Raw genomic sequence first — 26,520 nt, 5'->3', positions numbered from 1 at the left:
CCTGATGTTTATTAAATGTGATTTTACCGTTCATCTGCATCAAGCATCTTTGTTTGGATGATCAACCCAAGCCAGTGTGTGACAACTTGAGAGGACACTATCAAATATTTAAACAATAAAAAAAGCTTGCCCTTCTTGCTTATAATACACAGAACGCAGACGCTAATTATAATGCGACTTGCAAAAATCTCAATAATACCATTTCATGAAATAATACTTGTACATAAATTGGTAGCATGTGGCTAAAGGTAAAACCTAAAATTAATTTAAATAAAAAAAAAAAGCCAAAAAAATAAAATCAAAACATAGGAGAAAACCTATGTTACACAAACAGAATGCAGATCGCATTTCTATTGCACTTTTCAAAGAATTTCAATATGAAATTGAAACAAAGTTGTTTATTTCCTTTTTTTCATTTTCTGGTACAAAGAGGCTTATCGTATTAATGTTAATAAACAATGCTATTTTATACATACAATTAAATGACAGCAATGCTACAGTGTTGATAAATACCAGATTAAAAACATATTTTTTAGTCTCTCAGAACCATACCTGTCCTAATTTCTGTCCTCCACTCCTGCAGGTACCAAAGTGCAGTTCCTTTGTGTAAAGAAAATGCTAAATTGCACGTCATCGAAATTGAAATTCATTCGCCTTTGTTTCATCGCAAAGTCAACAGCAAACACAGGTGCTCTTTAAATTGCAAATTCTGCTCAAACTACTTGAACGCATACCAAACCTTCTTCATAAATATTAACAATATTCATTTCACAGGTTGAATACAATTTAAAAAAGAGCACATGTAAGCATATTTAACTTGCATAAACACCATTAGCTTCAAAGTGCCAGAAATGCATTCTCCCAAGCACCCTCCATCTATTCATGCAAAATCAATGTATGGCCTTCGTTGTCCATTATACTAGAACCTTAATAAGGTAATCCCATGAGTTTAATCCTTGGATCACTCATCGTAGAGCACTTCAAGAGAATGAAGCCCTGGTGACATGAGCCTATATAAGAGGATCAGGCCAGGAGACTGATGCCATTGATTCCAGCCGGTGTGGTTATCTAAAGTGCTAAGCAAAAACTGTCCAGCAATATTTACAACTCCATGTCTATGTTTATACAGAATGTGCAATCAATGTTCACATAGGCAAAGGACTGGAAAGTGCTACTATTTCTAGTACTTGTAGCCTTCATGTATAATGTCCAGTCTAAATGGTCAAGCCAAGGGTCCATTTTTGTCGTTTCAGTCCGACTGCTTCCAATTCAGTTTGCAATGCCCTGTGGAGCCTCAGGTATCAAAGAAGCGAAAAAGGCTTTGAAAAACACCCAGGCTGTCCATAGGACGGGTCGTCTCACTGGAGTAACAGGCACTGCTATCATGGCGGGTTCAACAACTTCGGCATCCTCCACTTCAGCAGGGGGCGGCACCTTCAAGACAAAATGAGAATTATAAAAAAAAAAAAACACACACACATGCCACTAATCCAAATTATAACTAGTTCTTATTTTCTTTCTTAAACAGAAACTATGACTCACTGGTTCTGGATGTCTGAGATCATTTTGGTTCTGCTGGTTCTGTATGACCTCTGGTGCTGGCTGATTGTGAGGCCTGGCTTGGGGTCTCCGTCTAAAAGGAAACCAGCCTGCTGTGTGTCTGAAAGAGAGAAAATTTTAATTTCCATTAAAATGACACAATTTATTTTAAAATAGTCAGCCATTAGCACCTCAGCTGTGCTCATTCATATATTACTAAATCACGAGAGGACGCCCAAACTGTTTGTACGGTAGGGTGGGTCAATATAAGGCCTTAACATTGAACACCCTCAGATCAAGCTAAATATTGCTGGAGTGCTACGCACTAGTCAAACTGCCACGTTTGCAGAGATAAAGTATCAGAAGTTAATTGTTATCAGTTATAACAGCTGGAGCTCAACAAAATAAGTCCCAGAATGCCACCAACCAATCAGCAGTCATGTACAGGAAGATGTTTTCTTTCTGATCAGGGAGAATCCTGCGTACTTCTGCTAATTTTTGCTTGCATAAGCTACTCATTCCTTTCATACTGCTCAGGAATGCATGTGATAGTTTGTACACTGACAAATGGCTCAATGCCAGAAGTTATCTAACTGAGTGTGTATCTGTGTTTATGAACGGATCTCACACTTGCATTCTTCCACTGACGTGGACAAAACAACATTCTAAAACACTCAGAGATACCTGCTCTATAATTCAGGGGCGCAGCAACACAAAACATACAGTGCTACCAAACTGAATGATTCTTATGAGGCGTTTCATTTTTGTGAATCAAAAACATACAGCACAACCAGTGTATTCCACTTCCCAAAACAAATGGCTCTTATAAACTGGTTCTTTTCAGTGAAACAAAAACAATGTGACCAGTGTAGTCCAATTCCCTAAACAAATTTTTAGTGAATCAAAAACATACAGCGTGAACTTCAACTCATTCTTTTTTAGAGAAGTCCAACTCCCAAACAAATGACTCTTATGAACTGATTCTTTAGTGAATTAAAAACATACAGTGTGACCAGTGTAGTCCAATCCCAGAGCAACTGACTTGAAAACACTAACCACATGTTTCTGAATATTATGTTTACAAAATTACAAAATAGACGTTTGGCGTTCAGTTTAAACTTACAGGTACATGATAACCAGGCTGCTCATGACCAGGACGAAGCGGCTCATGCTGGAGTAGTAGTACACAATGCTCAGGAAGACACCCAATCGGGATGCTGTGTACACCCAGTCCAGCCAGTCGCGGTTTATGTCCTCCTCGTCTTCCATCACAGGGCCACCCTGGGCATTCATTCTCAGGTTCTGGTTTGCTCCCTCTGGGTTGATGAACGCAGGACCTGGGGCGTTCTGATTGGCTGGCAGGTTGTTGATGGGACCTTGATTGGGTAAAGCTGCAGGTACAGCGGCTTGATGAGGGCCGACAGGCAGTGAGGTAGCGGCGGCAGGGGCGGCCATCGGAGCGGAGGCGGCAGCTGTCATGGCAGCGTGACTGAAACAAACAGACGTTTCATTCACAGGTTGTACAACAGTCTGATAGGCCTGCATATAATATGGCTGCAAGATTAATCTTAAACCAAAATCGCGATATGGCGATTATCAAATCACAAAGGCTGCGATTTAAATAAATAAAAGTTTGATGGTAAAATGTTTGAAAATAAAGAAATTAAGACAGCCATAAATATTAGGTTTTGTAATTTTTTACAAAATTACTACTAGATAAGATTTCATATCTTGCTAATATTTTTATTTAATAGTAATAATACATTTAAAGTGCCCCTATTATACAATTTAAACCCTCCTAATTTTGTTTTGGAGGTCTCCTAAAATAGGTTTACATGTATCCAAGGCCAAAACCACTTGTCTTTTCTCATAATATACATTTTATATGTTTATTTTATATGTATATTTTACAGTTTGTTCGAAGATTCAGTCTCTCTAAATCCCTCCTCTCTGCGAACGTACTCTGCTCTAAATGATCAGACGGCTCCCAGTCTGTTGTGATTGGTCTACAGCTTGTCACTATATATGAATTTTAGCTCCGGAAGCACAATGACATTGGTTATTCCGTACCAGTTCCAGTGTGAGTCCTTATCCTTTTGAACTGCATGCAAAGTGGATTTGCAGCGCTGAAACAGTTGACCATACGTTGTCAGCAAATGAAGACTATAGGTTGGCATTATGTAACTTTGTTACATTGTTACGTAGTAGAGGATGGATACCCGACCCAAGCCCGACGGGCCCGGCCGGGTTCGGACAGATATTTAGAAATGATGTTCGGGTTCGGGTCGGGCTCGGTTACATCAGCGCGATAAGGCATTAAACATTTTAAATTTAAAACAGCTTATTATGTAGGTAGCCGATGTGCCTGATGCTTTCACTTGATGCAAACGTTCGTTTTTGTGATTAAAATACATGTAAAATATTACCATAACATCCGTCTTCCTGTGTGCGGACATTTGTTTATGTAGCCGTGACAACGAAACACGTGCATAATGTGCGCGCGCCAGGTGTTAAGAGCGCTTGTTGCTCCGCGCGCTGATGCGCTTGTCCTGTTGACATTTCCGATTGCCTTCCTACAGTTGCTTATTAAAAGCGGGCTTTCCACACAAACAAACGTACAATTGTCATTAGTATGAGAAAAAAAAGGGATTTTAACTGCCGGTCTCGGGTCGGGCTCGAACATAAATATCTTTATGCCTGTCGGGCTCGGGTCGGGTTCGGTTACTGCTCTGTCGGACGCGGGCCGGGCTCGGACTGAAAAATTCGTCCCGATCCGTACTCTATTACGTAGGTATGTAACAGGAGGGGAGACTGGAATTGTTGACGACTCGTTTCAGAAGTTCAGAATCGATTCTTTCTTTTAGGAGACACTTTGATCTTTGCAGACATTTTTCGTTCACAAACAGCTATATTACACATTGCATGGAATGTAATATTCAAAAAAGCATATAGAGGCACTTTGATGATGATAAAAAAATGTGCCAAATTGTGAAGCCCTAAAAACATGCATACCTGGAGCTTTTTAATTTATTTATTTTTATCTCATTTTACAATCGCAATTTAGATAAGGAAGGAAAAAATGTGCAATTACATGTTTTGTTTTTTTTAACCTAAATCGTGCAGCATAACACTGTAATATGTCTATATAGGGTGTACTTACTATTGCATGTAGTATTGGCGGGCATACATTTGCTGCAACCACAGAAGCTGTTGTGGACTGTAAAGGGAGTACGTGGGGAAGGCCGGGTGGGTCATCGTTGCTGTTACAGGCCTGTAAATGAAGGACAAACTTTAACATTACACTCAACTTACACATTAACAACCATACGCCTTTAATACTTACAGCACTGAATCTCAATTTGACAAAAGACAAGAACTCACGTAGATGTGTCAGCACTAGTGCCAGGCCAGGCGGCATGACCTCGCTGTCTAAGGCCATCCGCGGAGGGTACAGAGGTCACGGACGGTCCTGGAGACTCTGAGCTCTGGGTAGCAGTTAGTGGGGAGGGCTGGGAACTCAGCTGCTGTGTTGATGTCACCTACACCAAAGATTTGAGAGAGAAACACACTTGAGTTTTAAGCAGGAAAACCAGAACAGGTGCACGAGGCACTATGAAACTTCATGTGAAATCTGCTACAGCGTTTTGGTTTATGCAAACAAGGATGCGGAAAGGAACAGGAAGTAAGCAGCTGTGTGGTGATATCTCCACCCAACTGAACAAGCACAGCATTACCCTGAGAGACAGTAAACCGCCACATCTGAAGTGAACCATATCAAATATATTGCCTTGGAGCTAAATTCAGGACATGAAACTTATAAATAAACAGAATGTCTGTTTTTAAATGTAGCACTATATCTTACCACATGGCAACAGCCTAATATAAACAGTAGATGGGAATAACATACTTTGGGTCTTGCTCCTAGCTGGGCAGCAGGTTGGGGTCTCACAGCACACACCAGGTGAAGCGTGGGCTTGGTATCTGAAGGAACCTGCAGAAAAAGGGTTTTTTTTTTTTCAGAAACAATAGTTAACATGCTTTTTGAGGTGGCAAAGGCATACACCAAAGGAACTATCATTTTGTGAAAGAGGAAGCTTTGAGAGATTGGATAAACCATGAGACTATCACATTTTTTTATCTCCGTGTCACGCTTTGGTGGCATGTAAGTCTATCCGGTGACAGGCTTTCACCATGTTACAGCAAATGTCCTTTTTTCAAATTCACAACTCGCTTGAGAGGCTGCTAAGTGTTGTTTCTCTGCGCAGCTTTTAAATTAGACTCACTGGAGAACATGGTAAGAAGATCAGGCTGAGGATACAGTACAAGAGGTGTCTGTGGGTCCACCCGTTATTTGTTGTTGTTGCTTTGACATAATCAATGACAAAACTATCAAGTGTTTTGCCAACACCCCTGCCTTTCAGGATAGCTAAATGTATACATTGAATCTTTTCTGTGACTCTGAATTTTGTTTTAGGGACATGGACAATGCTTTATTTCTACTGTAAACTTACTTAATATGCTTGTGATTATTTTTGATGCTCCTACTGGTAAAGAGTATTTTATAAAATAGGAAATAATAAGTTTAAAATTGTATTTGTTTAATAATAAAATCACTTGTCAACCCTGAAATAAACACAAAAAACGCACCCCATAGATGGTAAAGTCCCTCACCTTTGAGAAAACATCTCTCACAAGCAGGTTGTCCTGAAGCAGCTTGCCTGAGTAAATGAGTCTCTGGTCTTTCTCAGCCTAAAAGAAAATTAGTCCAAACGTCAGATAGTGCATAGAAAGTCCATTTTGTAACACTTTATTTCAAGGTGACGTAGTTACACGTTACTACATGTTCTTACAATAGTAATAACAGAAAATTATGCATAATTACAAGTAACTAACCCAAAACCAAACCATAACTCGTGTCTTCTTCAGTAAGTACATGTAACGTTAGTTAATTAATATTACTAAATACTTAAGTGAGTACAATGTAACTACGTTACCTTAAAATAAAGTGTAACCGTCTGTTTTTGCACAATTTGAATTTATGGTTGAAATGACAGATGTTTGTGAGAAGTAACTTAAAAACATACAACAAATTTCACATGTAAGTTAGCAGCTAACGTAACGTACATACTCAAGTTGCTTCCGTATAATGAAAAATAACTACACAGTAGAGGAATAATGTGATAAATTATAAATTATACATTTACTAATATTATAAAAGCAGAGACCAATGGGGTGGAAATCATCTTCTGTTTATAGAGTGCAAATGATTTATTGACAGTAAGATATTTCCTGCATTGCTCAGCCATGCTAGCTGGGTGTTGTATGTTGAGGAATGCTTACGACTCGCTAGATGTAACCCGACACCCATAGAATAAGAAACCAATCCAAACCTACCGGGTTGTTGGGATAAACCTCGGAGAGGTGACATTTGAGGTCTTTTACGGTCCAGTCCACGCGCACTCCCTCGATCAGCTGATCGCCATGAAACTGATTTGGCGTTTTAATAACCAGCGAGATGGTCTCTTTATCCGAGACCTTAGAACTTTCCATTTTTCCTTCGCAATCTAACCAACTAGAACTATATTAATAACTGCATAAAATATCTACAGGAATGTTCGAAGACTTCACGAATCGATTTAGTCAAAAGGACAATACACGATAAGGAAAGGTAGAGGTTCCTGATTCAAGAAGTTTCGGGCTGCTCATAAGCCATGAAGTATTTGCGTGTGTTGTTTCCAAACACACTGTGTCCGCCTGTGATTGGCTGGGACGAGCTCGTGTTCAGACGTGGAGCCTGTCCTGAAGCCCCACGCACTGCGCAGGCGCACTGAGAAACAGCCTTTGGATTTTTTTTTCACGCTGTTTGCTGTAAATGTTATGATTGCATCAGATGGCTATTATGAGAGCTTCTTTATCTTAGTACAGTTTTAAAGAAATATGAGCATGTCTGTTCACGATTATGGGACACTTTGAGGTCCCAGGGCGTTGATGCTCGAATCCATGTTTTTTTTTTTTTTTGAGAGACTTAAGCCTATTATTGTCAACATAAAATTAACTTAATTTGAAAAGTAACTATAGTTTAAAAATAAAATTACTGTCTCCCCTTAAAATCAACATTGTACATAGTTTAATTTTAATTCAATTGAGTTGATTTTAATCACAAATTATACACCTTTTTAATGATTAAATTAACTATTTTTTAAAGTTTACCTAAATGCCATAAAAATAAAACAATAGAATAAATATTTCATACATAAGTAGTAATTTATTAAACATTCAGATATACATATGCAAAATTGTTCAATTGCTGAATTAAGATAATCAGAATCAACAAAGATTATTGTAAATTAGGCTAATTACACACATAATTTGTGGTTTTAAGATGAAATTCTTTGAATACAGTCTTTTGTTTGAATTATTACTTCTGGAGAAAGTGCATAATACAACTAAAGCAGCAAAAACAAATAAAATATATTCTGAATTGAGAATTAAAGAGTTAAACAAATTAAGACAAACACCCTATTAACCACAAGACATATGAAACCAAATGAAAGTATGTAAATCTGTCATAATTTTAGCATGTCATTAACAAGTTGAGTGTCTTTTCATCTGATGTACGCGTGTGAACAGTTCTGTCAGGGAAAGGTGTCGTTCACTGGCAGTAGAGCGTCAGCACATTCTCCTGATTGCCTCGGACAAGAAGAACTGGGGGTCGAAGGTCACGTGACACGATCTCTAACCAAGCCATGTAAAGGGGACTAGGACATGCCCCTCTTCGCCCCACGGGCATAGTTCTGCCAAACAACAAAATATAGAAAAATTACAGGTGATATCAGAAAGTCACATAGCTTAAACTTGTTGATCACGGTTTTGTTTAACTGTAATCTAAATGACACCATGGCACAACATCCTGTATAGCACTTACACAACGATCAATGCAGCATCTCTAGAGTAATCTTGAATAACTTCATTCAGACGGATCTGTCGAAGGGACTACACAAACACAGGCCAGACATGTTTAACCAGAGCATGCATGAAACTAGGCAAGCAACTTTTTTAAAGGCTTCGTATCCTAACTCCATCATTTGACCTAAATTACCTTCGCTTTGAACGTTTCGAATTCCTCATCGGACACCATCCAGGAGAATTCCTTTGTTGTCTCGTCGGCTTCTTGACCATCCTTTTGGACTGAACTTACTCTATACGGAGCTATGAGATCTTCAAATCTTTTAATGCTGTTTCAATAATTTGAGGACAGAAATAAAAAAAAATTAATAGGAATATACAGTCTATTAATTCAGTGCAGAAAGTTGAATAGAATAAATGATACTGTACTGCTCAGACTGTGGTTTTCCATTGATGTCAGGAAGAACTTGAATATCTTGGAAACCCAGACGGAATCTGCCGATCAAAGCTTTGAGCCTGACAAAATACAAACACAAGCCCGTCTTAACGCACTTTGACATTCATACGACCAATTAAATACATGTAGTTAGAATTATTAAATAAATAATTGAATTTGATGAAAATAATTTTCAAAGATGTATAGTTTTACAGATATATATAAATAAATATATTATTATTGTATGCATCATGTGATTAAATATTAGTTTTATATTTACATCAAAAAATAAAACACTCTCACACATATATATGTATGTATATATAAGTGTGTCATTTATATATATCACACACTTTGCCATTCAAAAGTTTGGGGAATTAACATTTCTTTAATAAAATTTAACATTTTTCAAAGATGCATTAAATTGATCAAAAGTGACACTAAAACATTTATATTGTTACAAATTTCTTTTAAATAAATGCTGTTTTTATATTACTTTTAGTTCATCAAAGAATCCTAAAAAATGCATCTTGGTTTCCACAAAAAAACTGCGATAATATCATGAAACCAAAATTATAGGACCAAATCGGCATATTAGAATGATTTTTGAAGGATCTGCTTTGCCATCACAGGCATAAATTACATACAATGTAGTAATATTTTACTATATTTGTAGGTTTAAATATAATGCAGTCTTGGTGACCATAAGAGAATTGTTTCAAAATCATTAACAACCTCAAACCTTTGAACAGTAAAATATATTTATATAATGTAATATGTGTAGCATGGACATTGTATTATGAAGTGTTACCACAAATAATATTACAATAAAGGTTATGCATACTCTTGTTTCTGCTCATCGATCTGTTGAGCTTCACCTCCAACAAACAACCTCACTTTGCATCTGCCCCAGCGTTTCTTACGGGACAGGAGGTACGGCACTAATAGTGTCAGACCTGACAACACAATGCATTGTTAAGCCATGTGTTTCCACTGCAAAATCTTTTAAAAAGTAACACATTATTGGAATATCAACTCACCCCCATCATCAGAGAGCCAATACACATCAATGGTCTTCTTTCCCTGTCTAGTCTGAAACACACTGGTGGGCTGGGACATGGCCATTAGTGCCTCAGGGTCCACTGCAACACAGGAGATACCATGTTTTAGCAAAGAGTCCAACAGCCTTGAATAGATTCAGCATTTAAGAGTTTGGATACACACGTGATGTATCAATTGCGGCTGTTGTAGTAGTTGAGCTCCTGGTGTCAAGTCCTTGTTCAGTAGATGTCTCGAACCCTAGATTGACTATTAGTGAAAAGAAAAAATCCGTCACTGCACATAAACTGTAGAAATTGTTAGAAAGGGAGTTTTGAAACAGTCCATACCATGTGCTTGCATTGTTCGACTTATGTCAAGACCCTCCTTCATCCGAAGAACACACACACCATATTGCAGGTCAAATGCATCGCTAAAATCACATGGAACTGTCACATGCCTTGACTTTTCTTCATCCGAATTTAACACTGGGGGAATATTAAACTATATGATATACATACTGCAAAATTCCAATGTAGTTTTCAAGGTTGCTTGGTTGAGCTTTACGCCAGTTCTTCTTAAATCCCATCACTAGGACATTGGGCCTCATCCGACCCAAACCCGTACTCTGGAATAGAACCACCATAAACAGACATTACCAGACTATCAGTTTCATTTTGCTGGTACACCTTCATCAGATTCTGAAAAGTGAAATAAATGATGTTTGTTTTGAGGTTAGAACATGAAGCGTAGTGCATTGTGACCTGCAGCAGCATCTGTACGCCGACACGAAGGTCATCAGCCGCTACAGTGTGGTAGAAGGACTTTATGCGCCGCTTGTTTAGCCAGCTTATATGAGGACTGCTTTTGGCTGAGTCCACAGGGCCAGGCGAGGGTTCCCCCTGTCAATGACACACAGTCAGTCAAACACAGAATATGTGCTCAGGAGAAAAGATGAAAGAGTGTTCAGAGTTGCAAAGAACTTTTAAAACTTGATGTATTGTGAAGATGTGTAGTGCAGGGACAAAAAATGTTTAACACAAAGTTTCAGTGAGAGATAATCAGATTTGGAAGTCTATGGAAAATATAATATATGCAGTCTATGTTTCCGAGAAACAACCAAGATGAAAAATGGTTTCAAATTTATTCTATATATTATTATGAGAATATTACAGCAGGGTTCCCACATCTTGTGAATTCACTAGATGTGGGAACCCTGCTGTAACCCTGTGGGAACCCTGCTTATAGTTTTTCAGTGGTTCATTATTACTGGAAATGATTTTTAAAATATACAAACGACACAGGAACAGTAATTTATTAATTTGCAATACGTATATTTTCAGACTCATAAGGCGTGTTCAGACCTTTATTTTGAAATAGCGATGAACATGATCTTCAATATTGCTAAAAACATGTTTCATGCAAAGAGTTCAAAACATTAAATTTTTTTGGGAAAAAAGGGCCTGAAAATTGTATAAATATAAAGATTCTTCATTTGAAATGCGGCTGTGAGCTATAACACACATCTGTTTTCTTTCAGCATGTATTTTATGTGTTTATTAAAGGTTGAATTCAAACCAAATAAATGTCTAAGACTTTGGACTTAATACATAGCATGTAGTTTAGTACTACGCCCAGACAAAATTTCCCTGAAAGCTATTTTTTTTTTAAATAATATCAACTTCAAATTTGGAACACAAATTTTATGGCTATAATTTTCTTGCAGTTTTAAAATAAAACATGTTTCATAATATATATATATATATATATAAATCACTCCTACAATAATCCAAGTGCCTCTTTTAAAAAGACACCAAACTTAAGTCTGTGCTCCAAATGTATTCCAGGGCCCGGTTGCATAAACGGTTCAGACTAGTCTTACAACTTAGTCATCACATTTTTTTCTTTAAGACTGTTCATAACTGTTTCAAGTCAGTTATATCAAAGCGTAGATTGGTTTAGTTTTATACTAGAAACTAAGACTGATTGCCCCTTGACTCAACACTAGTTGGTCATCATACTTGTACTTAAGATACAGTCTTAACATGAGGGCTATGGTTATGCAAACAGCCCCAGATTTATAACAATTTAAAGTGGAAATATAATTTTGGGGTCTATGCCACAAAAATGGGACCGACAGTTAAGAAATGTGACCTTTTACATTTTTTTATATTTATATTTTTGGTATACCTCATTCATAGGCTTTTCTATGAATGTGAGAATCCTCAATGATTTATGTATTTCTTTTGGGAAAGACATTTTGAATTAAAAAAAAAAAAAATTACATTTTTTTTTTTTTCAATGTGAATTTAATAAAGCCTTTGAACCAGAACATGAGACCACCACGCTTTTCACAACCCTGTTTAATGTTTCTATGCATTAACTTACTGTAATGACATTTGCACATATCATAAGGCTCTGGTTCTTGGTGAAGGTGCTGATGAAATCCACTAGAGAAGGACGTGTACAGGGAGCCCCAGTGAGGACCAAACACTGTGGCCTTGGAAAATATTGGAGGAAGAAATTGAGAATATAAAAAGAGTTGAAAAACACAAATAGGTGAACAAAGTTAGCAAAACACCAAAGGAAAAGTCAAATAACAACATGAACAGCATGACTGGTGTTATTTACCTGTAATTTTTAATATGGTCTTCCACTTGGTTAAGACCTACACATTGAGACAGTGCCATGTTATACGAGCTGGCTTGCATTGATGAACCCCAGTTGACATCTGAAATGTAAAAACACACAAAAAAGTCATGCACTAAGCACATAATGAAAGCTTGGCAATATTATACGCATTTGGGATAAGTTGTTGAAATGCTCAATGGAATAATATCAGCTTCATGAGACTAATTGTTTCTGACAAAGACTATAAAGAGTGTAGGTGTCTTACCGGGTTTCTTATACAGCACATATCCCAGCAGGAAGATGATTATGCCGATGGCTATGAGAGCAGCCCACCAGGTTAGAAGAAACATGATGATCACAGACACTACTGCTCCGAGCAACGACAACCACTTGCTATAAAATCGAAAAGTTGGACGCCAGCCTGCTCACACACAAGGAAAATGAGAAATGATTCAGTGAGCGGAATATCTATTCTGAGTGTGAATTTACAGTAGCACGCAGCGTTTTTTGAGTGCCGTAAAACATATTTTGTTTGCATTTGTCATTATCTACAGAAAGAGCCCCGTGGTGGTTACAGTATGCACCATTAATCCGAATAGCAAACCACCATTAAATAAGCAAATATTGCATCATAAACTGTTAGCTTAACCTATCATGGCTTGATGTATGGGTTTAAGTGCTCACCTGGTGAGTTAGTGATGGATGCATGGAAGCAGCTGAAGTTGATGAGGGCGTAGGAGCAGAGGAAAAAGTTGGAGATGATGGGAGCAATGGTGTTCAGCTCAGCTGAAATATTAGAACATTTGTTTGTCAGGAGGAAATTTCTATAATAAAAAATAAGCACTTTTTTTGAGAGCATCCAATGATTGCATGGTCAGATTTTGATGTTTGGTGGTTTACCAATAAGAATGAAGCATATAGCGATGATGTAGGCTAGCAGATAGCTTCTGAGTGGTTCATTATTCTTCCCATAACCCTTCCCGAAAAATCCAATGCCTGGATAGAGGTTGTCCTTGCAAAGGCACTATAGGGGGATAAGGAAGGAATCAGGAAGGGGAATGGATGAGAGTTATGTTAAAGGAGTGTTTGAATTAGTAAATAACACTGAAGATTGTTTTGCACTCTATCATGGAGGAATAAAGATGTTCAGGGGCTCATTCGTTACCTGGAAAACCTTAGGAGCGGACACCAGACAGGCCAGGGCTGAGGAAAGAGTGGCTCCAAAAATGCCAGCGCTGATCAGAGGAGCAACTGCAGACACCAGGCTCATAGTCTGAAGTGATATATGACAGAACAACATATGACTTCTGTTAACCTCTGGTATTCCTCACTTAGAGGTCATAAAATATATATATTTAAATTGTACTAAACTTTGTTTCAATATTATTTATTCTTTAATATTTTGTATTTCGATATATATTATTCACCTTCAAATTATGCACCATTTACTTCTATCTAAAATAATACAAATATTAGAAAAAAATATTTTATATTTTTCTTTATTAATACATCAAGTTAAAAATCAAGCAAAGTATTTAAGGGGCCGTTTACACTACATCTTTTTCCAACTAAAACGACAACACAGTCGTTCCAACTTTCCGTTTTGGCCGTTCATTTACACGACAACTGCATTTTGGGGGCCTGAAACTTTTGAAAACTGGATTCAAAGTGCATATTTTTTGGAAAACGATACAATTATCATCTCAGTGTAATATACATAAACACAAATTTGTGAAAACAGTGATGTCACGCGTATGTGTTCAGTCTATAGGTGCGTAGTGTTTCCTTACAAAGTGACATCGCCACCTACTGGCCTGGCAGCTTAATACAGCGTTTTTAATTGTTTTCGTGGATACTAGTGAACAGGGATCATGTTGACAACATTGTCGTCTGTAGTTGCAAGGAAAAAACGCTTCCGTTTTAAGTACATCGTTGTCATGTAAACGTACCCTAAATGTCTGTATAGCAATATATGGTTGCAAAAATGGTTGCATTTCCCATTCAAAATGTGACTATTACAAACAAAAAACATTTGCCTTTTCTGATCATGTCTATAATTTGTGTGTGTTAGCAGGTGCCAGAAAAGTCACCAAGTTTCATAAATTGAATAACTACCGGACGGTACTCAATGACCATTTAGACATGATGGTCACCTGGTAATTATTGCTGAGTCCAAAAGGGCAGGTCTTATTGTTGATACATTCACTGAAGTCCCAGCCATAGTTGCAGCCAATTCCCAAACACTCCCCAGACAAAGATGATATGGTGTCATTCATACTACCAGAAGCATCACGCACTACACAGGAGCCTGAAATGCATTTAAAGAGCATAACAACAGGGAAATAAGACAGCTGTAAGTGTGACTGGATAATGCAATGTGCCTAACTACATACAATTGGCATATTGATGTGCACAGTAACTGATATCTCACAAAATTTTGCTCTAATGTTGATGAATACGGAAGATGCTAAATGAGTGAGCGTGTGCTGGCAGCTTGCATTTTGCATAAAATACGCTCAAATCACTTCCATATAATGAACACTTTTGTAGAGTCACATAATTACCGGTATTCAATTTCGAAAATGTATGTTTAGAAAACTAAAAAAATTACTTGCCTTACTTAAAGCAGGCATGAAAAAAAAATTATTAGTATTTCTTAAATGCATGTTATAAATCTTATGAACGATTCATCCATGGAGATGTTTATTTGTTATTTTTATTAATTTTAAATAAATATGTCATAACTGGATCAAAATCAAATCAACAACCGACTAGAAGTCCCTGTCCTAGACTTTTTATTTTACAATAACATACTCGGATACACAATGGGGAATAAATATAAAAAGTACAGAAGAAAAAATGTGTCGCTACTTCCGTTTCATCGTGACTTTAAGGTCATCTGGACTACGTGGGGTTCCCTTTCGAACGATCACATTCGTATTTCGTAGCTATACGCAGTGGGGGGGAAACTAATTTCCTCAGATTTATTGAAGCTTAAAAATGCACAGCTAGCACAGTGAGACTGCCTCACTCATTGGCTGTGCTGCAGCAACTGCACATGTTGTGTCCAAACTAAGGGGCTCCTGTCACGAAGCAGAGACTGTGCAGATGGATAGTGGATGCCATATCACTGGCATACGCCTCTGTAGGCCAGGGTTGCCCTATAGAGACCATTCCACTAGAGGTATGGCCTCGTCATGGGCATGGTCCAGTGGGTTTCCCATTCAGGACATTTGTGCGGTGGCCGGCTGGTCTTCGCCCTCCACTTTTGCGAGGTTTAACAACTTGGAGGTTCCTTCCCTGCAGGCGAAGGTCCTTTCTGTATGATTAAGACTCGACTAGTCTGGTCTTATCTATATACTATACTTACGTCACTGTTCATAAGCACATTATCCCTTACTATGAACCAGCCTCTGGCTGTTTTGGTTCCCGTATACATGTATTAGATTTGTCGCTTCAGTCGATTTAAACCTGCTATAATGGCGAATTCGGCTCATTTTATAGACTCTGCCATGCCCTGTTGGCGGGCTCTGACCTATGCGGCACGCTGTTAGCTGATTAGCGCATACGTTGGAGGCGCCTTCACCATTGGATGTGCAATTGCTGCAGCACAGCCAATGAGTGAGCCAGTCTCACTGTGCTAGCTGTGCAGCTGCAATGCGCTTTACATTTTTAAGCTTCAATAAATCTGAGGAAATGAGTTTCCCCCCACTGCGTAAAGCTACGCAATACTCGTTCCCCATCTCAGGGAACCGAGGTTACGATAGTAACCGAGTAGTTTCAATTGGTTCTAAACATTATTGTGTATTAAAAAAATGTTTTTATAAATATTTTAATACTTCTGATACTCACCAATAGTAGCTGAGATAATGAGATAAGAGATGGTGGTCCAAAAAATAGCCAGCATTGTACCACGGGGTATAGCAATATTTGGATCCTACACAGGTTTTGTGTGTGAGAACAATAAACAGAAAGCTTTTAGAGGCTTGATTTCCAGCAAATAAATATGCTTTCTGAAATGCTTTATTGGAGGAAACATTACTGTGACTGGGAGCTCAACTTGCCTTCAGATCTCCAGAGATATTAGCGCCCGCAAGGATGCCTGTAGCTGAGGGGAAGAAGATGGAGAACATGCCAAAGAAACTGCCCTCCGGTCCGCGCCAGCCGGGCACAAAGTTTTCCGCAAAAATATCAGCTATTTGGGCACAAATTTAGACACTTTATGGGGACATATGGTAGTGTAATCTGACTAGCACTGAGAAAATGAAGATGGAGTGCTGTTATTAGCATATTTGTGGAACATATTGACTGCATTGCTCTCTGACCTCGGTAGCTGAAAAATCCTCTGGCTTGCTTCTGTCGACTGGCTGGCATGATGGTTCCCACAATGTAACTGCCAAAGGAGATCATGATGACGAAGAAGAACAAGACCTGGGCCTGGGAGAGTAACGAAACCAGTGTAAACTATTAGGAGCTGAACTTATTTAGGTAACCAGACAAAATTGCTCAAAATCGCTTTGCTTGTGAAACAAACCTTGGACTCCCATTCCATTCCAGCCATTGAGATGGCCAGAAGGCAGGTGACAGTAATCACTCCAATGATACGGATATCATTAAGTCGGTCTACCATGCTAACCCCAGTGTCCTAATGGGCATCAGAAAAAAATATATTGGTGGTGGTTAAGGAGATTCCCCCTTCTATGTAAAGCACTTTGAGTGCAGAGAAATGCGCTATATAATTGCAGTAGTAGCCTACTGATTATAAATGATTTATTTGTGCACATATTTTTTTTTATTCATGTGCCCTTATATTATTTGATTAAAATCTTTGATCCCGTCCCTCTTGCAAGCCACTTCTCTTTTCAGATTACATTATAATTTCGGAGCAAGAGCAGGACAACCTGTCACTCACATGAGATTGCAGCGATAGCAAATGGTCCAATGAAGTAAATCAAATCCCGCCAAAAAATTTCTTGTCCGTTTCACTCGAATATAGCCTAACGATTCACGCCGACTTTAAAGAGACAGTTTAGCCAGAATTTTTTAAAAAAAAAATTGTTTACTAACCCTCATGTTATTTTAAGCCAGCAAACTTCCATTAAACACAGAGTTCACACGTAGCGGTACTCAGAATGGACAGAGGTGAGGGACGGCTAAAGCCATATGAGAGAAAATTATTATTATTTCTCTCTATGGCTCTGGATCCGCAGCAGCGCCATCTTTGTTTTTGTTTTTCCAACGGGAATAAAGCGAGGATGTGACCGAGGGATAGACACACATCTCTTCAGTGGGTTCAACTGTTATTTAATGTGTTTCTGGATTATTCTGCACGAAACATTGCAAAAAAATATCATTACAAGAAACGTCAGTAGCTAGACATAAAACTCCAGACACCATGAGCAGTAGAAAATGATAACTACGTGACCTAGGAGCTTTAAAGAATACAGTCTGTGACACGCTAAATTGATCCCTCACAGCCTCGCTTTAATACCTGTCATGGCGCTGCTCTGAAAACGGTCTAGAGGCCTCTTCTCACGCTGATTGGTTGGATTATATGAACGTGCTACTCCCGAACTTCGTTAAATAAACTTAATAAGGTAGCCAGAACCAGTCAATTATTCACAATTTTTCTTTTTGTGTTCCAAAGAAGAAAAAAAGTTTGGAAAAACAGTCTACATTAAAATTTTTGGGTGTAGGCCTACTTTTTCTTTCATATTCAGTTAATTCTGTGTATACTGGTCCATTTCACCCACCTGCATGAGTGCCTGTACCGTTTCAGCAAAACCCACTGTGTGCATTGCTACAGCCACCGCATTAGCGAAAGCAAATATAAGCCCAATCGAGCCCCCAAGTTCTGGACCCAAACTACGAGAGATCAGAAAATATGTTCCACCTGGGGAAAGAATGACAAAGAATAAAAATATATCAATGCTGATATCTGATCGTTATTAAATAACATGACTAGGCAATGTTGCATCATGGAAAGAAGTCTGATAATGGCTTAAAGACAAGTGATTAATCATGTTAGTCAAGTTTACTCGGCATACATGTAATGAATTGTCTTTACCTCCTTTAACCTTGCCATTAGTGGCAATGGCTGATGTGGACAAGCCAGTGATGCCCGTTATAGAAGAGGAGAGCAAGATTATAACCCAAGTCAGACCTTTAAGTGAAGAGGAATATGTTCATATTATGCATTGCTAAAACACACAGTCACAGAGCTCTGTAACGTAACAGCTCTTAGGGGGTTCACAGAACATCAGGTGGGGATTTAGTGGTAAAACACACATAAAAATGAAGGGATAAAGACATAAAAACATAGATTGACATACCAATCCCTGCCTGTGCTGTGATCCAGGGAAGCCTCAGGTACAGAATAACACCCCAGATATTCAGCATACAACGGATCTACAGGGAGTTCAAGAAACAGTGAAGCTTCAATGGGATCCATTTAATAACACAATGTAGAAATGCTTTCTGTTTGACTTATTCAGATGTTTGGAGTATTTTACCCATAGGCAGAAAAAAGACACAGTTTAGACAGTTAAAAATGTATGAACACTTGCAATATAACAAAATATTCCTCCATATTTGTTAAAATGTTATTTAATATATGTATGTATGTACACTAACAAAAAATTGCTGCTTTAAATTTTTAAGTAATCAACTTGGATGTTTAAGTCATTAAAATACATTAAACTGACTTAAAAACGAGTTGAATCTGGAATAACTTTAAAATTGTTAAAAATATTTTATAAATAATAAGTTTAAAATTGCTTAACTTACAGTATTTTGATGGTTTAGGGGAATGTAAAAACATGTTGTCATAACTTATTGATCATGTATTTTTTTACAGTGCATATAGTGCATAGTATATGTATATGCATGCATGTGTGTGTGTATATATCTTTCTGTGAAATTTTCTTCTATTTACAAAAAAGGATTTTTAGGTTTAAAATGTTAAAACAAGACAAGAGATACTGTATATATTTTTTCAAATTTAAGAGTGTTTGGGCACTTTTTGATTGTCATATTAGTGGAACATGTTTATAGTGCAAACTTGAGGAGAGCTGAGTTCATATTTTTTCAATAAAAATACAAAAGATCTTTACAAAATGAAAGTTAGTTGTGATAAAGGTTTTAGTATTTGTTTGCAGATGCCACTTAGATTTGTTTAGTAATCTTTAATGTTCTTAAAGTCTAACTCTGTACCATGACTCCCTGAGCCCATCCAAAGCGAGCCGGTTCTGGTGGAGGTTCTGTGGGTTCATCTTCATCCGGGCTCTGTTTGTCCACACTCGTCTCCTCATATAGAGGAGGTGGAGACGGGTCATCCTAAGAGAAAATAGTGGAAAATATGACTAATTCTTTGAGGATTCCTGGATTGAAGATTTCTTTATTTGTATTTATTTAGAATTCCTAATGAAGATAATCAACATTTCACTTTTATCTAGAGGAACAGACATTATTCAGCATTGGTTATAAGTTCATCAGTGCGGTTATAGGAGCGATTTCTAAGGGGAAAAGGTTCGTTCCTACCTGAGGGTTGGCGTGAAGCTGAAAGAGAGACGGTCTTGACTTCTTTGCTCTCCCAAAAACCTCAGTGTTAGTATAGAAGTCATAACTCGGCGGTGTATCCAATGTGTCATATCCAGAAAAGACGGCAGAGCTGCGGGATGCCACGCTGTCACTATCAAAACTGCTACATCCCCCCAAACTGAATTTACGGTCATCTTCATTTTTTAGTGAGGAGACCGAGAACGGGCTTCTGGCGGTTGTGAGGTTCATCCCTTCATTGGCCTGCGGTACCTCCGGCACAAGTGAATCAACAGTTGTCTGAGTAAAGCCAAGGCTTGATTTGAAGGGTTATATTATACCTGAGCCGGAAGGAACCACTTATGGATGTGTGATTAGTTTTGAGAACATATTCTGGAGGTTTTGTAACGGTCATTAATTCTTAATTGTCGCCGCAGGGCCTTTAGTTTGTACTGGGACTTGTAAACATAATCAGAACATGTAATGACTCAGATTTTGAGTCAGATATCCTTGACACAGGTTCTCAAGGACAAATGCATGGTTTGAGAGTCCTGTGTCATGCATGAGAAACAATCAATTATGAATTTCACTGGCAATGTTGTCAGCTTATTTGATTGAGAGAATGATTGAAATGTTACATTTTCTTTTCTTATTCGGTCATTTCATTTTATTACATAGGCCTAAGTTTGATAGCGATCAGTCTTCAGCCTGACAAATTACAATAATGGCAAAACTTTCAACTTTGAACAATGGCTTGTAAATATTTGATACAACTAATATGGAGAAATTGTATTGTAATTGTAGTTTTGACTGAGATAATGTATTTAATAGTGTATTTTCCAACCTGTAGTCCCTTGTGAAAAAAAAGTGCACTTTAGTGTACTTTTATAAAGTGTACTTATTACACAAATAATATACTTTAAAAGTATACACTTAAGTGTGAATTAAATGCAATCTTTTGGGCGCACTTAATGCACATTAAGTATAATTAATTTCAAATTTATTACATATTAAGTTGAAATAAAATGCAATAAGTTGCCATTAAGAGTGATTTTTTGGAACAACTTAAGTGGGACTTTAATACAACTTTATATCTACTTTCATAATTGCTTCTAGTGTCTTTAAAATATACTTAAAGTGCACTACACAATATACTGACACGCAATTAATGTGAACTAAAATATACTTTAATGTCAGTTAAAAATACACTTAAGTGTGAATTAAATGTATTGTTTTGGGCGCACTCAATGCACATTAAGTGTAATTAATTTCAAATGTATCACATATTAAGTTGAAATAAAATGCAATGAGTTGCCATTAAGAGTGATTTTTTGGAACAACTTAAGTGGGACTTTAATACAACTTTATATCTACTTTCATTACAGCTTCTAGTGTCTTTAAAATATACTTTAAGTGCACTACACAATATACTGACACGCAATTAATGTGAACTAAAATATACTTTAATGTCAATTAAAAATACACTTAAGTGTGAATTAAATGTATTGTTTTGGGCGCACTCAATGCACATTAAGTGTAATTAATTTCAAATGTATCACATATTAAGTTGAAATAAAATGCAATAAGTTGCCATTAAGAGTGATTTTTTGGAACAACTTAAGTGGGACTTTAATACAACTTTATATCTACTTTCATTACAGCTTCTAGTGTCTTTAAAATATACTTTAAGTGCACTACACAATATACTGACACGCAATTAATGTGAACTAAAATATACTTTAATGTAATATACATGTACATCGTTCGTTATATAATTAAATACATTTATAATTAAAACATTTTATAATAAAGTTGTAATTTAGTACATTTCAAATTTTAATAAAAAAAAAATCTCTTAATAACCTAGTTACAATCAAAAGAAACACTATACATAAACACAAACAGTTACAACACTTTAACTCCTTTAGAAAGAGTCTGGAGGACAATGAAGCTTATATGCACAATCATTTTCTTCCTCAAATACAAAGGTACCTAAACATCACAGAAAACATTATGCATTTTTACATTTTCAGAAAACATTCTTTATGATATATAAAATTGTTTTTGTTTCCATGTAATTTACTGGTACTAATACTTTTGGGGTAATTTGGAATTTGGTCCCCATAAAAAAAACATACACACACGCACGCACACACACCTAATATTAACAAAGATGAATAAATACAGTAAATAAATTGTTCATTGTTAGTTCATTTTGGCTAATGTATAAACTAATGTTAGCAAATGAGACTTAATATTAAAGTAAAAATATTAAAGCTCTTAAACCTTTACTAGCACCAACAGGACCAAATGGTTTCTTCTAAAATCTTACTCAATTACAGTGAATGTAAGTTTGTCTAAAAACAAAAAACAAAACAAAATCTGAAGAACTCCAACGGCATAAAAACAAGAAAACCAAAATCGTTTGTCACCAAATGTTTTGAAGTTGTTGGAAAGTGCTGTTTATGTCTATGTCCCAGAAGCTCTCCAGAGTATATGTGAATGGAAATGTTCCAGAGAAGCAGGAAAGTCAGAAAAAATACCTTGAAGAAAGAAAACAAAAACAGAAGGAAAACAATTGTTTATAAAAACAGATCCAGTCCATTATTATATTTGGCTCAATTGAATGAAAGTGATAGAAATACAGTTGCGCTTTAAAGTTATACACCTTGCAGTATCTGCAAAATGTTAATAATTATAGTAATAAGAGGGATAACAAAAAATTGTGTTCTCTTTTTATTTAGTACTGCCCTGATGAAGCAGTTTATTCATTGACCCAATCAAATCTGTCAATACATTTTCGTCATAGTTGTCGTCATTTAAAACTGGTTTTTATTTAGTTATCGTCTCGTTTTCGTCTGTGAAAAAATGTCGGTGACGAAAATAATGATACAAATTATTCGTCATTAGTAACATTGCAAGATGGCTGTGGATGAACACCAGTTGTTTGAAACAGCTTTGGCCGCTACAATGAACGAGTTAGACTTTTATCTAAAAGAGGAACCGAAGACGGTGCTCGAAACGTTCCTTTGTAAGAAGGATGTTTTTACTGTTTTGCCGGCAAGAGTCTAATCTACCAGTTAGCTCCGCTGGTAGCTAGGCGTATGGGGCTTAGTTGTGATTGGTCGCACTAGTATTATCCAATTGCGTGCAGTGAGATTTTCAAATACATGCTTGGTGCCGCCCCTCGAGTTGGGTGATTTATATTACTCAATGCCAGACCCTTAATCTTTTGGATTTGGGTCTGGATTTCCAGGCTAGCAGTTCCTGGATGTTAAAGTTGAATTTGCTGTCCAATTCGAACCACTGAATTTGCGAAGCGGAAACATTTTTTTGACCGAAAATCACCTGTTAAATATTATAGGTTGTATTTTTAAACAATTTGAATATTTTTGAAGTAAAATATTAAAGGTGAATATGGATTATTGGATTTTTAATAATGAAAATGGGTTTGAAATGTTTTTAATCGAAATATTCACAGCTTAAATTTCAACCCAATGCAAGCCCTAAAAATACAATGCATTAAAATGCAAGCATAGTTAATGCAATGCATTTTTTTTTTTCAAATAGTGCAATTCAACAGGCTTTTTTGTTTCAAAAACATTTGCCATTATTTTACTTCCATACCCAAGACCCATGCAAACGTTTCCTCATCTTGGCTTGTAAGTTTCAGCTTACCGCGCAAATCTTCATGAAGGATGTTCCTGTATTTACTGGTACCACGGTTGACACAGCAATTCTGCGGCCCTCTTCCTTTGGTTTGATACCTGTAAAATATATGATGATTATAGGGGCATCTGTAAATGCACAGGTGGGAATTTATTACTTACAAATGGAGAAGATTTAAAGTATTTAAAAGCTATAGGGATAGTAAGTGACTTGATAGCAATGTTTCAGCTTGATCAGGGTGTGCTGTCTGTGCAACAATTCATGACAAATTATGTAACGTTAACATCACCTCATCAATAAAGGCCTGTGATTCCACACCGCTTGCACTGTATCTCCAATCACAAATGAACTGATCCTGCAAAATGAACGTGTAACTCAAGATAAGCACAAAAAAATAACATATTCCAAAACAAATAGTAACTGAACAACTCACTCTTCAAATGCAAAAATAAAAAAATAATGCTACATTACAAGCATTATTTCTAGAGTGATATATTAAATATTTATGGTGGTTATAACATTGATTATATGTATTAAATGTATATAAATGTCTTCGAGTGTTACAATATTGGATCTGTATTTAGCAAATTTGTCATTTAGTAATGTTTAAATGATTTAAAAAGTCGGTTTAATTAAATTATATATTTTTTCAGCAGCCAAATTCGTCGAACACACCCACACGCGAACATATTATGATGTAAGAAATTATTAGAATGCAATCATAGATAAATTATTGAAAACCTGATTAATTCACCTCCCGAGTCTATTGCGTCTGTCTGCGATGAAAATAATGTAATCTGTTACACACTTAATCGCAATAACAACTGCCATGTTACGCTGAAAATTTAAAAATAAAGAAAGCATCAAGATATACTTACTTGACTCATTATTGCAGTATAACGTCTCATCTGTAATCAAACGTGGCGTTCTCTTCCTGATTGCGCAGCTTCAGTTTCCTTTCCTCACGAATCGCGATTACAGAAACATAACAGTGCATTTTTCAAACTCTAGTGAAGTAGTGCGTCATCGTGACGTAGTATTTCTAGCGCATGCGCATTAAATAAAGTTAATATATTTCATGCATGGTTATATTTCAGCTTTTTAATTTCTGTTCAAACTCATTGTGTTGTTAGACTCTGTAAGTTCACAAAACTTGATTCATTCACCTAACTAAAAGTCAATCATTTTTATAGTGTAGTGTAGTCTAATTTAAATTAAATGTATTTTAACTGAATTTAAATGCAATTTAATTTTGTTTAGATTTGTTTAACTTTGCTCACAACTAAATGTGTTTAATTTACTTAGATCAACATAATGATATTAAAAGTATTCTCTACACAGATGTAAAGTACAATACATTAATATTACATTAAGAACTCCTCTCATAAATTACATTTTATTGTCAAATATTATGTAGAAAACTGACACTTTTAATTGAGTTCATAGAGCAGAAGCTGGTGATAAAAATGTCAACAATAAGTTGTACTGGAGTATACTGTATAAACAAATGTATTGCAGTTCAGAGGAAAAATACATTTCAAGTGCATTAATGCACACAATATATTATAGACTAAACACATTTAAAATACATCAACAAAATAATTTTGGACAACACACTTGAGTTGAAATAAAAAACAATTATTTTCCATATTTTCCATTAAAATTATTCTTTTATTTAGTATATTAGTCAATAGATCAAAATAACTGTTTAAGTAAAACTTAATTAGACATTATTACAAAGTGCCTTTTTAAAACATGCACTTACGTGTGTTTAGAAATATTGTCATGAAAGTGTACTTACTTTAAGTTAAACTTAATTAGACATTATAACAAAGTGCATTTGTAAAAAGTGCACTTAAGTGTGTTTATAAATATTGTGATGAAAGTGTACTTACTTTAAGTTAAACTTAATTAGACATTATAACAAAGTGCATTTGTAAAAAGTGCACTTAAGTGTGTTTATAAATATTGTGATGAAAGTGTACTTACTTTAAGTTAAACTTAATTAGACATTATTACAAAGTGCATTTGTAAAAAATGCACTTAAGTGTGTTAAGAAATATTGTGATGAAAGTGTACTTACTTTAAGTTAAACTTAATTAGACATTATAACAAAGTGCATTTGTAAAAAGTGCACTTAAGTGTGTTTATAAATATTGTGATGAAAGTGTACTTACTTTAAGTTAAACTTAATTAGACATTATTACAAAGTGCATTTGTAAAAAGTGCACTTAAGTGTGTTAAGAAATATTGTGATGAAAGTGTACTTACTTTAAGTTAAACTTAATTAGACCTTATTACAAAGTGCATTTGTAAAAAGTGCACTTAAGTGTGTTAAGAAATATTGTGATGAAAGTGTACTTACTTTAAGTTAAACTTAATTAGACATTATTATAAAGTGCATTTGTAAAAAGTGCACTTAAGTGTGTTAAGAAATATTGTGATTAAAGTGTACTTACTTTAAGTTAAACTTAATTAGACATTATTACAAAGTGCATTTGTAAAAAGTGCACTTAAGTGTGTTAAGAAATATTGTCATTAAAGTGCATTCCCTTTAAGTACACTTAAGTGGTATTTAATTTGAACTATATTATATTATCTGCAAGTGCACTTTTCAAAAAGTATACTTTTATGATATTAAGCACAAAAAAAGTACGCTTTCAATACAATTAAGCACACTTATTTTTCACAAGGGGTGACCTTCATGTTAGGAGTTTAACCCGCCAGCAGCTCACAGTCGTTCCAACTGACAGACTTTTGCCTTG

The 26,520-nt window shown here is 36.2% G+C and overlaps 2 protein-coding genes and 1 long non-coding RNA gene across 6 annotated transcripts; all 3 read right to left on the bottom strand.

The window, feature by feature from the left end:
• Nucleotides 1-378: 378 nt before the first annotated feature.
• On the bottom strand, nt 379-7,357 carry herpud1 (homocysteine-inducible, endoplasmic reticulum stress-inducible, ubiquitin-like domain member 1). Its single transcript, XM_079620063.1, has 8 exons — nt 6,934-7,357; nt 6,211-6,288; nt 5,447-5,530; nt 4,921-5,078; nt 4,700-4,810; nt 2,663-3,028; nt 1,543-1,660; nt 379-1,434 (listed from the first exon to the last, which is right to left on the bottom strand). The coding sequence occupies exons 1-8, from the start codon at nt 7,087-7,089 to the stop codon at nt 1,270-1,272; spliced, it is 1,236 nt and encodes a 411-aa protein (XP_079476189.1). The 5' UTR covers nt 7,090-7,357; the 3' UTR covers nt 379-1,269.
• Nucleotides 7,358-7,786: 429 nt separating this feature from the next.
• Nucleotides 7,787-18,974, bottom strand: slc12a3 (solute carrier family 12 member 3). Of its 4 annotated transcripts, XM_079620298.1 has the most exons (24): nt 18,883-18,974; nt 18,618-18,713; nt 18,304-18,443; nt 17,085-17,195; nt 16,876-16,987; nt 16,615-16,745; nt 16,403-16,487; nt 14,704-14,858; nt 13,716-13,823; nt 13,451-13,574; nt 13,235-13,336; nt 12,816-12,971; nt 12,551-12,650; nt 12,308-12,419; nt 10,684-10,821; nt 10,441-10,547; nt 10,270-10,352; nt 10,106-10,189; nt 9,922-10,023; nt 9,726-9,837; nt 8,875-8,961; nt 8,639-8,774; nt 8,465-8,532; nt 7,787-8,333 (listed from the first exon to the last, which is right to left on the bottom strand). In XM_079620298.1, exons 1-24 carry the CDS (start codon nt 18,947-18,949, stop codon nt 8,192-8,194), a joined length of 2,658 nt encoding a protein of 885 aa, XP_079476424.1. In that variant the 5' UTR covers nt 18,950-18,974; the 3' UTR covers nt 7,787-8,191. The 4 variants fall into 4 exon arrangements, with proteins under 4 accessions (XP_079476424.1, XP_079476426.1, XP_079476427.1 ...); XM_079620300.1 differs by lacking the exons at nt 18,304-18,443; nt 18,618-18,713; nt 18,883-18,974 and adding an exon at nt 18,042-18,077; XM_079620301.1 differs by lacking the exons at nt 18,304-18,443; nt 18,618-18,713; nt 18,883-18,974 and adding an exon at nt 17,976-18,076.
• A 2,831-nt stretch (nt 18,975-21,805) lies between these two features.
• On the bottom strand, nt 21,806-24,761 carry LOC307002998. The gene is made up of 4 exons (XR_013798602.1): nt 24,634-24,761; nt 24,045-24,110; nt 23,765-23,853; nt 21,806-22,629 (listed from the first exon to the last, which is right to left on the bottom strand). It is a non-coding gene; the product is annotated as an uncharacterized lncRNA (long non-coding RNA).
• Nucleotides 24,762-26,520: the final 1,759 nt, after the last annotated feature.

This window comes from Phoxinus phoxinus (assembly GCF_949152265.1).
Source record: "Phoxinus phoxinus genome assembly, chromosome: 8".
Taxonomy (NCBI): Eukaryota; Metazoa; Chordata; class Actinopteri; order Cypriniformes; family Leuciscidae; genus Phoxinus; species Phoxinus phoxinus.
This window is presented reverse-complemented; position numbering and strand designations above follow the sequence as displayed.